The sequence below is a fragment of the Artemia franciscana genome, chromosome 1 (assembly GCF_032884065.1).
Source record: "Artemia franciscana chromosome 1, ASM3288406v1, whole genome shotgun sequence".
Classification (NCBI taxonomy): Eukaryota; Metazoa; Arthropoda; class Branchiopoda; order Anostraca; family Artemiidae; genus Artemia; species Artemia franciscana.
In genome coordinates, this window is record NC_088863.1 from 28,562,002 (window position 1) to 28,575,225 (window position 13,224).

Here is a 13,224-nt window from a genome sequence, read left to right on the forward strand (position 1 = left end):
TTTGGCTTCACCTACTATTACTCAAAATGAAGAACATATAAACCGTAATATGAACTCTGGAAATCCAGTTGTTTCTCTCTAAAAAATGGAGAATTTCAAGGTGTGATACAAATTCTAAAGCGAGTCTGTAGTCTTAATACTAATAACATTCCTTCACTTCGAACTTGTCTAAAAAAAAATTAAATGTTATTTTCAGGTAGTGGGATTTGATAAGTTCCATCGAGAAACTGGGATTGATCGCTAGAAGTGTCAAGAACAGAGAAATGAACGGCCTATAAAAAAAAGACAACAAAATAGTAGTAAAACTAACAAATCGCCGAAGAATCAACTCACCTGGAATAGGATTGATCAGGAATAGTTCCAAGAACAGTGAAATGAATGGCTCGAAAAAAATGTAACTACTACTAGTCACTGCACTGCACTATCAAGTCAACTGAGGTCAAAAACTGAAAATATAAAGATATTTCTTGATAAACCTGATGCCTATCAAGAAAACATCTAAAAGTGTTTAAGGTATATTATGAATGACTAGCAAAAAAAAAATATAAAAAAACTATTACTAACAACTTGCAGCAGCATTAAAATCTTTTTGTTAGATGGCGGGGATGGTGTTGACGTTTTATATAAAGACTATCTGAAGACGGATAAATGAAGTCAAATCTGTGTCTGTTTTATGATAAAGGTATGATAAAGGTTTTCCCGTTAAAATAAACACAAAAATTATGCTAGTTCTAGTAACTCAACGCTGCATCAACTCACTTGGAATAGGATTGATTAGTAAAAATAGCAGGAATAGAGATATGAATGACTTGTAAAAAATGAAAATATAACTACTGCTAGCAACTCACTGCACCATCAAGCTACCTGAGATCAAAACTCCTACGCTTTATCAAGAAAATATCTAAAAGTATTTAAAGTATTGTATGAAAAGCTAAAAAATGAAAATAAAAATATTACTAACAATTCACCAAAGCACCAAGCTACCTGAGGCTATGGCTGCTATGTTTTATCAAGATAGTTTAATTTGATTAGGTTCCATCGAGAAAAGTACGAAGAACAATGAAAATGAAATGGGATTTGAATAAGATTTGTCGTTAAAAGTACCAAGAGCAGAGAAATGAATGACTTGCAAAAAAACACAAATACAGTACTACTACTAACGAATCACCGCAGCATCAAGTCACCTGGAATAGGATTAATCAGTAAAAGTACAAAGAACAGTAAAATGAATTGTTTGAAAAAAAAAAAAATACAACGACAACTAGCAACTCAATGCACCATCTAGTCACCTGGGGAAAGAACTCCTAAGTTTCATCAAGATCTGATTTGGATAGGTTCAGTGGAGAAAAGTACGAAGAACAGCGAAAATGAAATCGGATTTTAATATGATTAATTGGTAAAAGTAGCAGAAACAGAGTAATGAATGACTTGCTAAAAAAGTAAAAATAGTACTACTACTAGTAACAACTCACCAAAGCATCAAGGCATTTAGGATAAGATTGATCGGTAAAAGTAGTAAGAACAGATAAATATATTTGTTAACTAGTTAGAGAAAAAATATGAGGAAATTTCAACACTGTTTCCCTCGTATGGTTCAATTATCAGAAAAGAGTGACGGAGAAAATAATATAAAAAAATGCACATGTGTAATACAAACAGAGAAAAATAATAACATTGACGCTATTTTTGGCCACAATGGGTGCTGGGGATGAAAAATGGCGACGGAAGGCCTAGCTACTTTTGATTATTTTGGCAGTAGAAGTAGAATTCTCTGTTTCAACTTGAATTAACCACCCCCAAAATTCTACGGCTAGTGGCTGGATATGATTACTTTTAGCAGAAAACAAAACAAAAGTAAAAAATAAACGAACATAGTACAAACAAAGAAAAACCAAAAAACAATAATAACATTGACGCCATGTTTGGCTGCAAAAGGTAATGGGGATGAAAAACAGCTATGGAAGCCTAGCTGTTTTTTGATTATTTTTGGCAGTAGAAGTAGAATCGCTGTTTCAAATCGAAGTAACCCCTCCTGAAATGCTAGGATCACTGGTATGATATGATTACCCCTAGAAGAAAACGAAACAAAACAAAAATATAAACATGCTCAATACAATGAACAAAAAATTAAAACAATAATAATATTGACGCTATGTTTTGCTGCAATTGGTACAGGGGACGAAAAAATGGCGATGGACGCCTAGCTGGTTTCTTATTATTTTTGCTAGTAGAAATAGAACTCGTTGTTTCAACTTGAAGTAACTCCCTCCTAAAATCCCATGCCCAATAGTTGGATATGATTACCCTTAGCAGAAAATTAAACGCAACGAAAAAACGTGCTTAATACAAACAAAACAAATAAAAAAAATAATAAGATTGTCGCCATGTTTGCCTACAATAGGTACTGGGGAGTGAAAACGGTGAGGGACGCTTAACTGCTTTTGATAAATTTTACCAGTAAATGTAGAACTCACTGAATCAATTCGAAGTAACCTCTTTCACGCTTTAAATGAAGTCTGGGAAAAAAAAACTATGAAAAACATGGGGAATAGAACATGACCGTCAGAAATACCTTTAAAATAAAGGATGAGGTGAATCCTTGTAATTCAGTTTTACACATGGGATCAGTAACTGGCTAATGAAATTATATGCCCAATGATGCCAACATAACACATCACTGACGTCAATACCCAACCTAACCTGTCCTCGTCTAGCTCGCGTTAAACTATAAAAAAATTGACTTTAAAATTCTTTATCCCTTTAGTCACCACAGGGAAGTATTACCTGTTAGTACCCTCTTTTGTATTCCCATTCTGGCTTGCTTCTAAATTTAGATTGATATATTCATTTGAAAAACCACCCCTTGGAGTTCTGCTGGATGCTTACACCTAATATTTCTGTGCGGCCGTTTGTCCGTGCAATTAAAATCTTAGGGGTTTGCGTAATATGGTTCAGTTTCCATTATAGGATCCTTGTGAAAAACAGACGTCATTGACAAGGTCATTTGAATTTCCATATGTAAACATTACACCAATGTCTTGAAGAATATTTTGAAGAAAAATGTCTTTAAAAACGTCTTGAAATATCCTGAAAAACGTCTTGACAAATCTCCTGAAGAATGTTTTGAAGAAAAATGTCTTTATTTTAAAAAAAGAGTGAAATTGCTACTACTTATTTTTTCAAAATAAAGAAAAATACTTTTTCTTGCTAGATATTTTACTACTTTTACCACTCCTCTCTCTAGGGAGCGATTTTGTTTTACATCCAGGGTGTTTCCCACTTGACTAGCTTCTTGAAGAAGGTCCCGAGGGAAAAACATCTTGAGTAAAAACAAAACGTCTTGAGGGGGGGGTACTAAGATCAATTCTTTTACATTTGGACATTCCCCAATTGACTAGCACCTAGGTCTTGCCCTGAAGAAACAACTCTTGAAGAGAAAGAAATCTTGAAGAAAAAACATCCCCTAAGCTGCTAATTAACAACCACGTGTGCAGAGCAGAATAATAATCAATAACACCTGCGTCTTGAGGGGCTAGTGACTCGAGGTACAACCCCTATGGATCTCACGAGATCCAAAAAAGCCCGCTATTTATGTGGAGGGCTTTCAAAAAAGTATAACAGCAATTTCTGAGCAATGTACCCGTCTAAGTTATCAAAAAAAGGGATTCTGCACAATCTGAGAAGCCAATTACTTACATAGGGGTAATTTAGGACCAATATCCAAACAATAAGCAGTAATGAGTCCCTAGAAGCTCAATACTCTTGTGCAAGTTCTGCTGAGGGGGAAGGAGGCTATTAGAATTTGAACATCCCAAATTCCATCTTTTGATGCTCCACTCATGCGTATTAAATTTCCTGCTTAACTCTAATTTTCTTTTAATTAAAATCAGTCTGATCGTGAAGTTGAATAGCTCTGAACTATAGTAGTAACACCTAATTAAAGCAATTTATTATATAGCCATTTGCACTATCAAATATTTATCTAAACTTGTAATTAAATGACTGTGCACAACTTTTTTAGGTAAGTCGTTTCTTTGAGCCCTGTTTTCTTGTTATTTCTTTTTATAACCTTAGCATTACCTATTATTCTTTCATAAATATCTTATCCTTCAATCTTTTTCTTTTCTAGTTTTACCGTAATTGAATTGAAAACAGATATATAGATTCATGGCTTTCCGAATTATAGAAGTAACTACTACTTTTGTTGCACTTTTTGAAAAATCAAAACTGCTTGTGTTAGGTTTTCCTGAAATATACTTGTTGCATTATGCAGTACGTGCCCATTGCTTCTGAAGAGCTTCAACAGACCTCTATTTTATTCTGATTTAAATGACTTGTCATTTGGGGTACTCTGAGTAGATTTGAAAACTCCTCACTTATAAGAAAGATCTGTGTCATCTGATGGCGTGAAGCCGGAGATATATTGGCAACAGGACGTTGTTTGCCACCGTGTCTCACAAGGTCAGTCACTTACTGCAGTGAAGAAAATCGGCACGACGTTGGAGTTAACTTCCCCTTGGCGGCGTTATTGTACCCAGCACAATGTAATATTTCGTCATTTTAATCTGGGGAAATAATTATAAGTCAATAAATAAATAGCTTGTTTCGTTGTTTCCGCATAAAGAACAATCATTATGTAACACTTGCCTTCGACCTCTAAAGGGCTTCAACCCACTTGTCTACCTATTCCAATTTGAACGATATGACACTCGGGATGCTTTGAATGGATTTAAAAAACTCTTTTCTAATAAAAAAAAAAGTCAGGGTCAGTTAGCGTCTAGCATCTGGAGAAAAATCGACAATGTGTCGTGGTGTGCCACCGCTTCTTCCACAAATCAGCGATTCACTACAGAGAAGAAAACCCATGTGCCGTCTGCCTAGCCACTTCAACTGTCCTTTGCCTTTGTGAACATTCGAGTACTAAGTATAATGATATATTTCATCATTGCAAGCAGTGGGAGTAGATACAAGCCTATATATAAGTAATTTGTTCTTTTACGGCGGATTATGTAACACTGACTATGTCATGGTGAAGACTATAGCACGTATTTGACAACACCTGATAAAATGTAGACTCAGAGCCACTTCAGACGGGCAAAACCCTCGAAAAACGATAAGTAACATGAAAAAAACGATCAATTTTCCCCATAGTACCAATCTGCTTTGGGGCTAGCAATTTTTCATGTAACTTTGCCCATGGTGTCTTCGAGCATAAATGAGGAGAAATTTTTGAAAATGAAAAGTATATCAGCTGTTAAGCACATAAAAGCTCACAATATGATGGTTCTTGTTTAGCATCACCACTTCATAACCAACACAAAAAGCTAGAGATGTTTCAACTTTTAAACCTGAACTATCTAATGACAAGTTTTTAAAAATTTTCGCATAACATTTGGCCACAAAAAAGGCACACAAGTACAAATTGTATCTGCTTCTTGTAAAAGCTTAGCACCTATCGTTTGAAGATCTTTCTTATATACCCATCAGTTTTCTTACACGTCTAAATGGGCTGTCAATCCAATAAATTCTTTCATTCAAGCATACCTGGTGGTAAAATTGCGGAAAACGCAATCCGGTTCGTATTCTGCACCGCTTTGCCGCAGTAGTGAAACCTCACAATCTATTCGCATCAAAATTTGCATTTCATAGCTATCTTATTATCGTGCTATATTTCAATTGCACCAGGATCTTTGCAGTTGGTGACATTTTCTGAATATAAGTCACTAAACTGCCTTTTTCTGAACAAGATTACCATACATGATCCCCGGCAAAGGAAATAACATCTTCATTGTGACTGTGGCCCAGTTACAATTCATAGTCTATATCTACAAAGTCTGTTCTGGGCTATTAGAGCAAAATTACTAGGTAAACAGTTGCAATTGTAAAAAAAAGCTGGGAACACACTATGGTGAAAAAAAAATGTCTCCCCCATTCCTTTCAGAGGATTGTGAATTTTAGTCACACATTGGCTGATGGTTTGCCGAAAAAAATTGCCAGTGCACTGTTCAGCACATCCAAGCTTGCAAATTCGTCTCAATCGTAATCTCCTCCCAAGCCTTCTGAATTAAATTCAATTTTCTTATGCTCAGAATTACTTTTGTCGTATATTATTGGATAAAATTTAACACATAAAATCAGCCTTTCAATTGCCTCCATACTATTTTCTTCCGAAATACACAAGGGTTTTAACTGCAGGAGTTGTATTTTTTCAACACATTAGTCTGCATTACGAATGAATGGCAAGACACGCTTGCGTTCCCCAGTGTTCACACAGATGGGTGAGCTACGGAAAATGCAATATGGTGTGTATTCCTCACAGCATCGCCTCAGCAGTGAACCCTAGACTCTGTTCACATCAAAATTTGAATTTCCTAGCTATATCTTTATGTTCCTATATTCAAAATTTAACAAGATCTTTGCAGTTATTCACTTTCACAGCATCTGAGGTACTAAATTCACTTTTTTAAACAGGTTTGCCCTGTATGATCCCAGACATTAGGATATTGTGTCTCCCCGTGAATGTGGCCCAGCTACAATTCACGGTTTAGATGTACATAACCTAGGCTGGCCTTTTAGAGCGAAATTACCTAACCAACAGTTGCTTTTCATAAAAAAAAAGGATGGGAACACAAAATAGTAAAATAAATATCTCCACCATTCCTTTCAGCGAATTATGAGCTATGGACATTCCTTAATTTATACTATTACTACTGCTACAAACAACTCACCACAGCACCAAGCCGCCCGAGACCAAGAGAGCCACACAAGCTCCTCCTCCATCCCAATCTGTTCAAAGCCTCTTTCTAAACACCGTGGAACAAAGATGCCATTCCACTTAATTTTTTCTTTATGATATCCTCCCAACCGAATCGTGGAGACCTTTTTTCCGTTTAGCCTTTGACGGCTAGGGAAAAAAGAAACTCTTAGGCAATATATAATTCTTGACCCACAGAACGTGCTCAAACCATCACAAATTTTCTCTCATTATAGCCTTAGAAAGCAGAATTGAACCACATTTTTCGTATAGCCTACTGTTATAAATACAGTCAGTCAGCCGGGAACCCAAAATGATTTGTTGGCAATATCTCTGGAAACCACTTAGCAAATCTCCATCTGCTCTTTGGAGCGATAATCCTTCAAAACCATATTTGACTACTATTACGAATACAGCTTTCAGTATTCTAATATTGGTTTCCAGAATTATTCTCCTTGTCTTCCAACTTTTTTCAGTTGTGAAAAAACACCCTAGGCCTTGGCTATTCTACTTTCAACATCTTCACTACTTCCACAGTTTTCATCAATAATACATACCGAACGTAGCCTTTTCGTCTTCACTTATTCCTAGCATTAGTGATGTAGTCTTTCTAACATTAATTTTCAACCTTTTCTAGCACCCTGAACTCGCAAAACCTCTAAAAGTTCATTATTTTGCTTACAATTCCATCTAGAATGTTTTAATCATCAACATAATCTAAGTACAGGAAAGTTTCTTCTCCTAATTTGATTCTTTGGTAGATAGCTTGCTGTTAAAACAGTCCAGTGTTCTGTTCACCACATCCTATCTGGCAAATTCGTCTCTCTCGAGATCTCCCCAAGCCTTCTGAATTCGTCTCTCTCTAGATCTCTCCAAGCCTTCTGAAACGAGCCTTCTTGTCAATGCATGTTTCTTACAGAGAATCCCAAGGATGAGTGGCAAGAGACGCACTACAAAACTCACAGCGGCTTTTCTCCGATTTATGCTTTGTCTGAATATAAGGTTCCTCAGCAAAACTCTATCGGCAGCGGTTTTCCGCAGATCCTTGCCTTGTGTGAATGTTGTCTTATTCTCAATGTCAACATAATATTAATGAAGAGGCTGAATAAAAAAAAAGCGAAACAACAATTTTCAATAATTGAACTATGTCAGCTCCTGTTACTGGCAGCACTACACCCTTACCAACAGTTGATAGAGAGCAAGTATATCAATGGATTGCAGAGATCACCAATCCAAAAACAAGAGATAATGCACTTTTGGAACTAAGGTACTGAGGGCATTGATAATTTTAGCAATAAACAATGCTAGAAATTGTTGTTTAGTGGCTTCTTGCTAATTTTGGAAGTAATTCAGTTTGGTGAATGGAATGTAAAATTCTAGTTTAGCTAAGTTTTGCTGTCTTAGAAAGAGTTTAGGCCAGGTTCCAGGGATGGGTTTACAGACTAAAGTATGTTCTGGGAAGGTATTTTTGAAGTACCTATCTCCACTCCTTCTCCCTCTAGAGGGCAGTGACCTTGGATAACCTTTAAAAACTATGTTTTAAGAGAACTGTTTTCAGAATTTAAAAAACTGACATAGATGAAAATTCTACTCAAATAACCAAATTACCTTATGGTACAATTCTAGTTAGCCTAATTGACTTCTTGTTATCTCAGAAAGGGTTTGGGTTAGGAAGATGAAACTTTCAGGGATGGGTCTACAAACTAAAGTATGTCCTGGGAAGGTATTTTGAAGTACCTATCTCCACTCCTTCTCCCTCTAGAGGGCAGTGACCTTGGATAACCTTTAAAAATCTCTATGTTTTAAGAGAACTGTTTTCAGAATTTAAAAAACTGACATAGATGAAAATTCTACTGAAATAACCAAATTACCTTATGGTAAAATTCTAGTTAGCCTAATTGACTTCTTGTTATCTCAGAAAGGGTTTAGGTTAGGAAGATGAAACTTTCAGGGTTGAGTCTACAGGCTAAAGTATGTCCCGAGAAGGTATTTTAAAGTACCCACCTCCACTCCTTCTTACTCTAGAGGGCCCTGAAGTTTGCCTACATGACAGGTCTATACCTATTGACATTTTGACAAAACAACATTTCACCTTAATTTTTGGTTACTAGTTGCTTTTTCTCTGCCTTTAGTTCTGAAAATGCAATTTGTGTTATTTCAGTATAATTTTGAGCCATATCAATGTTTTTTTTCAAAATGTATGAAATGTATTTGCATATCTTTAAAGCCTTATAAAATGGAATTAGGCAAAGGTATGAAGCTGAAAACAATTTTGTTGTACTTCAATTAAGCTGAAGATCTATTTTGCAAGATTTCACTTTTATAACACACATATTTTTAAAGGTCATCAAAGGTCAGGGCCCTCTAGGGGGAGAAGGAGTAGAGGTAGTTGCTTCAAAATTCCTTCCTGGGACATACTTTTGTCTGTAGATTCATCCCTGAAAGTTTCATTTTCCTAACCTGAAATGTTTCTATAGCACAAATTCAATCAACTAGAATTTTACCTTACCTTACCTTAATTCACACTTCAAAGCAATAAGGTCCAATGAATCTGTTTTTTAAACCTAGGCCTAAAACCAGAGAAAAAGAAAGTGATAACTGAAAATTAAGGTAAAATGTTGTTTTGTCAAAATTTCATGTTATGCTCTATTTTCTCATCCTGCCATTTCATTCTCATTTTGCTGTAGGAAAGTAAGTTGGGATTTAACTGCTATTATCCTCTCATTTAGGATAACATATTTGAACTAAGTTTATGACAAGAATGCCAAGGGGATCTGTCAAGTAGACAAATTTCTAAGTCTTTGAAATCAGAAGAAGGTTTACATAGAAGCTTGGCAATACCTTCCTATAATAGTTTTTTTGGCCCTTGATTCATTAATAAAAGTTTTGTTTTCCTGCCCTAACCCCTTTCCAAAATAGCCAAAAAAGGAAATATTTCAATGTTCATGTTATTGACCTAAAAATAAATCAAATATACCACTAAATGCCATTCTTATTGTCTTTCTGAATAGAACAATTACTTTTTCTTGAAAATTCAATTTTATGTTGTTTTAGGAACCTTGAAAAAGATATTTTGATTTTATATTTTTTTGGATATAGGCTAAGGTGTATAATTCACAAACATTGGTTTATCAAAATTGATTTGATGAAAAGAAATTCAAAACAAATCTGCAATGTTTTCTTCTTGTTCTGTTTTAGATTGCTTAAAAACTACTGTTGCACCTATATATTGAAAAATATCAAAGCCAACAGAAGAAACACAGTGGACAGAAAAATAGAGAAATTGTTTGAATATTTTATCCAACTTAAATATAATAAATCAATGCTTGTGGATTGTATAACTTAAAAACAATTTCAAATACCTTTCTTATACCCAAAAATTAGAAATTTTTTGGTAATTTTCATGGGTTCAAAAAGGACTTAAATTTGAATTTACAAGAGAAGTGATTACTATATTTGTTTATAGTATAAAAAAAGGCATCAAGTGGTACATTTGCTTTATTCATAAGTCAATAATATAAACAGCAAAATATTTACCTATAAACAGTGAAATATTTACTGCAAAAAGTAGCTAAACTAGAAGTTTACCAAATGAAATTTGTGGAATGAAATACATGCTAAAAATATAACCTAGAAAGGTAGGCCTGTTGTTAATTGGTAGATATGGGGATTTCTTGTACTTCATTCAAGCAGAAAATCTGTTTTGCAAGGTTTCACTTTCATAATACAAAGATTTTTAAAGGTCACTTCCCTCTAGAGAGAGAAGAGTAGATACAGGTACTTCAAAATACCTTTCTATGACCCTACTCTAGTCTTGACCCCTCCCTGAAAATTTCATTTTCTTAACCTAGTCCCTGTCCAAGATAGCAAAAAGTAGCTAAGCTATAATTTAATGGAAAACATACCACTTGATGGCTTTTTTATGCTATTTCCAAATATAGTAGCTGTTTTACCTAGAATTCAATTCTAAACCTTTTATTGGCCCTAAAAATGATGCCCTTTTCTCTTTTTTTGAAGTCATGCTCTTTAAAAATTCCAGCAAATTTGTTTTCATAATAAGATTTTACAGTTGATTTTACTATTAAGACTAATGAAAATAACAATTACTATTCCTGATTCAGCTACAAATAGTAATTTTTCTTAACCAGCAATTTGTTCTAAAAGATAATTTTCAACTTTTGGTTATTATTTGCTGTTTTAAATCCCTTTAACTCTTATGGACTTGAAATGTAATTTTCTCAAGAAGCAATTATTGAATTGTGAAAGAGCATAAAAACAGCTAATAGAAAGGGGTTACAATATTGGTTAAAACTTAGTAATTAATTATAATTCTTTTTTTAAAAAAGTTGGATAATCTACTGTCATTGATTCATCATAATCCACTTGAATAACAATTAGAAATTCTTTTAAATTTACTGTGTTTACTTTAAGCTCTTAGCATTACTCTTGTTTGAACCCATATACCCTTAAAAATGAGGAGTTGGGGGCTATGTTTAATGGATCTGCAGTTGAAATGTGTTAACTTCAATTGTTCTGTATAACCTATTATGATATGAGAATTGTTGTTTTAACCCCTTTTTATAGCCAAAAATGAGAGAAAAATGTATCATCTTTATGGGTCCATAATAGGCTTAAAATTAAGTTTCTGAGTAAAATGATTATTATGTTTGTAAACAACAGAAAAGTAGAACCAAGTAACTAGATTCACCTAATTCATAGCTCAGTAATGAAGACATCTCCAAATTTATCTGTTAGTCTGCTATGACTATCCTTATCATATCTGAAAAAAAAATGTTTTGTGAAATTCTAGATTTGGGGCTTTGGTAAATTTGCAATTTTGGTATAATTTGGCTAGGATGAAGGTGAATGTCACATAATGCTGCTTTTTATGTTCTTTTGCAATTCAATAGTCCCTTCTGGGAGAAATTACACTTTGAGCCCTTAAAGGGCTAAAAGGGTTCAAAACAGCCAATAGTAACCAAAAGTTGAAAAAAATGTTTAAGAAAATTGCAAGGTAAGAAATACTATCATTTGTAACTGGTTCAGGAATAGTTATTGTTATTTTCATTAGTCTAAATTGTAAAATGTTCTTATGAAAGCAAATTTGCAGGAATTTTTAAAGAGCCTGAAACCCCTCAAAAATAACATCACAACAAAGCTATTTTCAAGGGGTTTTTGGCTTTTTTTTTACAAGTTTCTGCAATTTTGTTTTCATAATAACATTTTCTATTAAGACTAAAGAAAATAATAATTACCATTTCTGCAGCCATAAATGGCAATTTCTTCCCACCAGACAGTTCTTTTTTTTTTTAGAGAGATTCTTTTGGAATCTTGGTTACTATGAACTTACCTTTTGATAACCTTACCTTTGGTTTTACCTTTTGGGGTAAAACCCCAAAAGGTTAATTACCTTTTGTTTTTTTTTATTTACCAGTGCTTTTACTATCTTAGAGAGTAGCCATGGGCTTTAGATGCTTGTTTGCCTGTCATTCCATACAAATGAATGGTCCTGTGTTAATTTTAAATTCTTGGTTCAACCTGCTTAAGACCATAGGTAGGTGTGCCTTGTTTACCTCTCCTTCCAGGCAATCTAATGGTCCTATGTCAATGTTAAATTCTTGGTCAACCTGCCTGAGACTCTAGGCAGGCATGCCTTGCTAAAAGATGACAAACAAGTATTGGTCAAATAAGAGAGACATACTTACTTCTGCCATTTAACCAAACACTTGGAAAACTACAAGTTCTACGACTATCTCAGCTCTATGACTATCAACCTTTGTTCTTCTCACCTACGAATGATACATGGATGGATACTAGATGAACTTATCTATTAACAAATGAACTAACATTATTTTTATACAATCCTAATAAGGGGGTTAATGCCAGATTTGCCTTTCACTCAATGGGACTATCTGTCTTGGCTTTTTTTTACAATTAGTCATGACTTGATGCCCACAACTGTTCAATTTGGATTCAACTACATGAATTGAATTCACTCTTACCACACAACTTTTTTTTACCTCAAAATACCAATTTTTTGGTTTATTGGTAAACAATTCTTTGACCTTGTTCTTGTAGTAGGATTGGGCAAATTTACATATTTCCTTTTAATTGCTTTTCTTAGTTTATTAGCTTCATCCAGTTTACCAGTTCTGAAAAGATTCAACTTTTTCTAATTAGCGATTTTATGGGTTGATAAATGAATAATAATAATAATAATATTTATTACCCACAAATATACAAAAGTATAAACAGTGGAGTACAGAGAAAAAATTAATAAGCAAAGCAAAAACAAAAGTACATGTAACTCAACAATGGCAAGCACAATAAATCTAATATAACAAAGAAAAACAATATAATAAAATAGACTAACAGATCAGTAGAACAGACGAAGTAAAGCTGCATTGATAACTAGAAATATTTACAAACACAGTACAGACTGCTGCTCATCTTTCGCATTCATCAAATTC

The 13,224-nt window shown here is 34.1% G+C and overlaps 1 protein-coding gene across 1 annotated transcript in view; it reads left to right on the plus strand.

The window, feature by feature from the left end:
• Positions 1 to 7,846: 7,846 nt before the first annotated feature.
• The window catches only part of LOC136028039 (CCR4-NOT transcription complex subunit 9-like), a 29,395-nt gene continuing 24,017 nt past the window's right edge, over positions 7,847 to 13,224 (plus strand). The window contains exon 1 of the mRNA XM_065705633.1: positions 7,847 to 8,021. Within this exon, the coding sequence (XP_065561705.1) occupies positions 7,900 to 8,021 (122 nt within the window). The 5' untranslated portion in view covers positions 7,847 to 7,899. The remainder of the gene's footprint in view (positions 8,022 to 13,224) is intronic.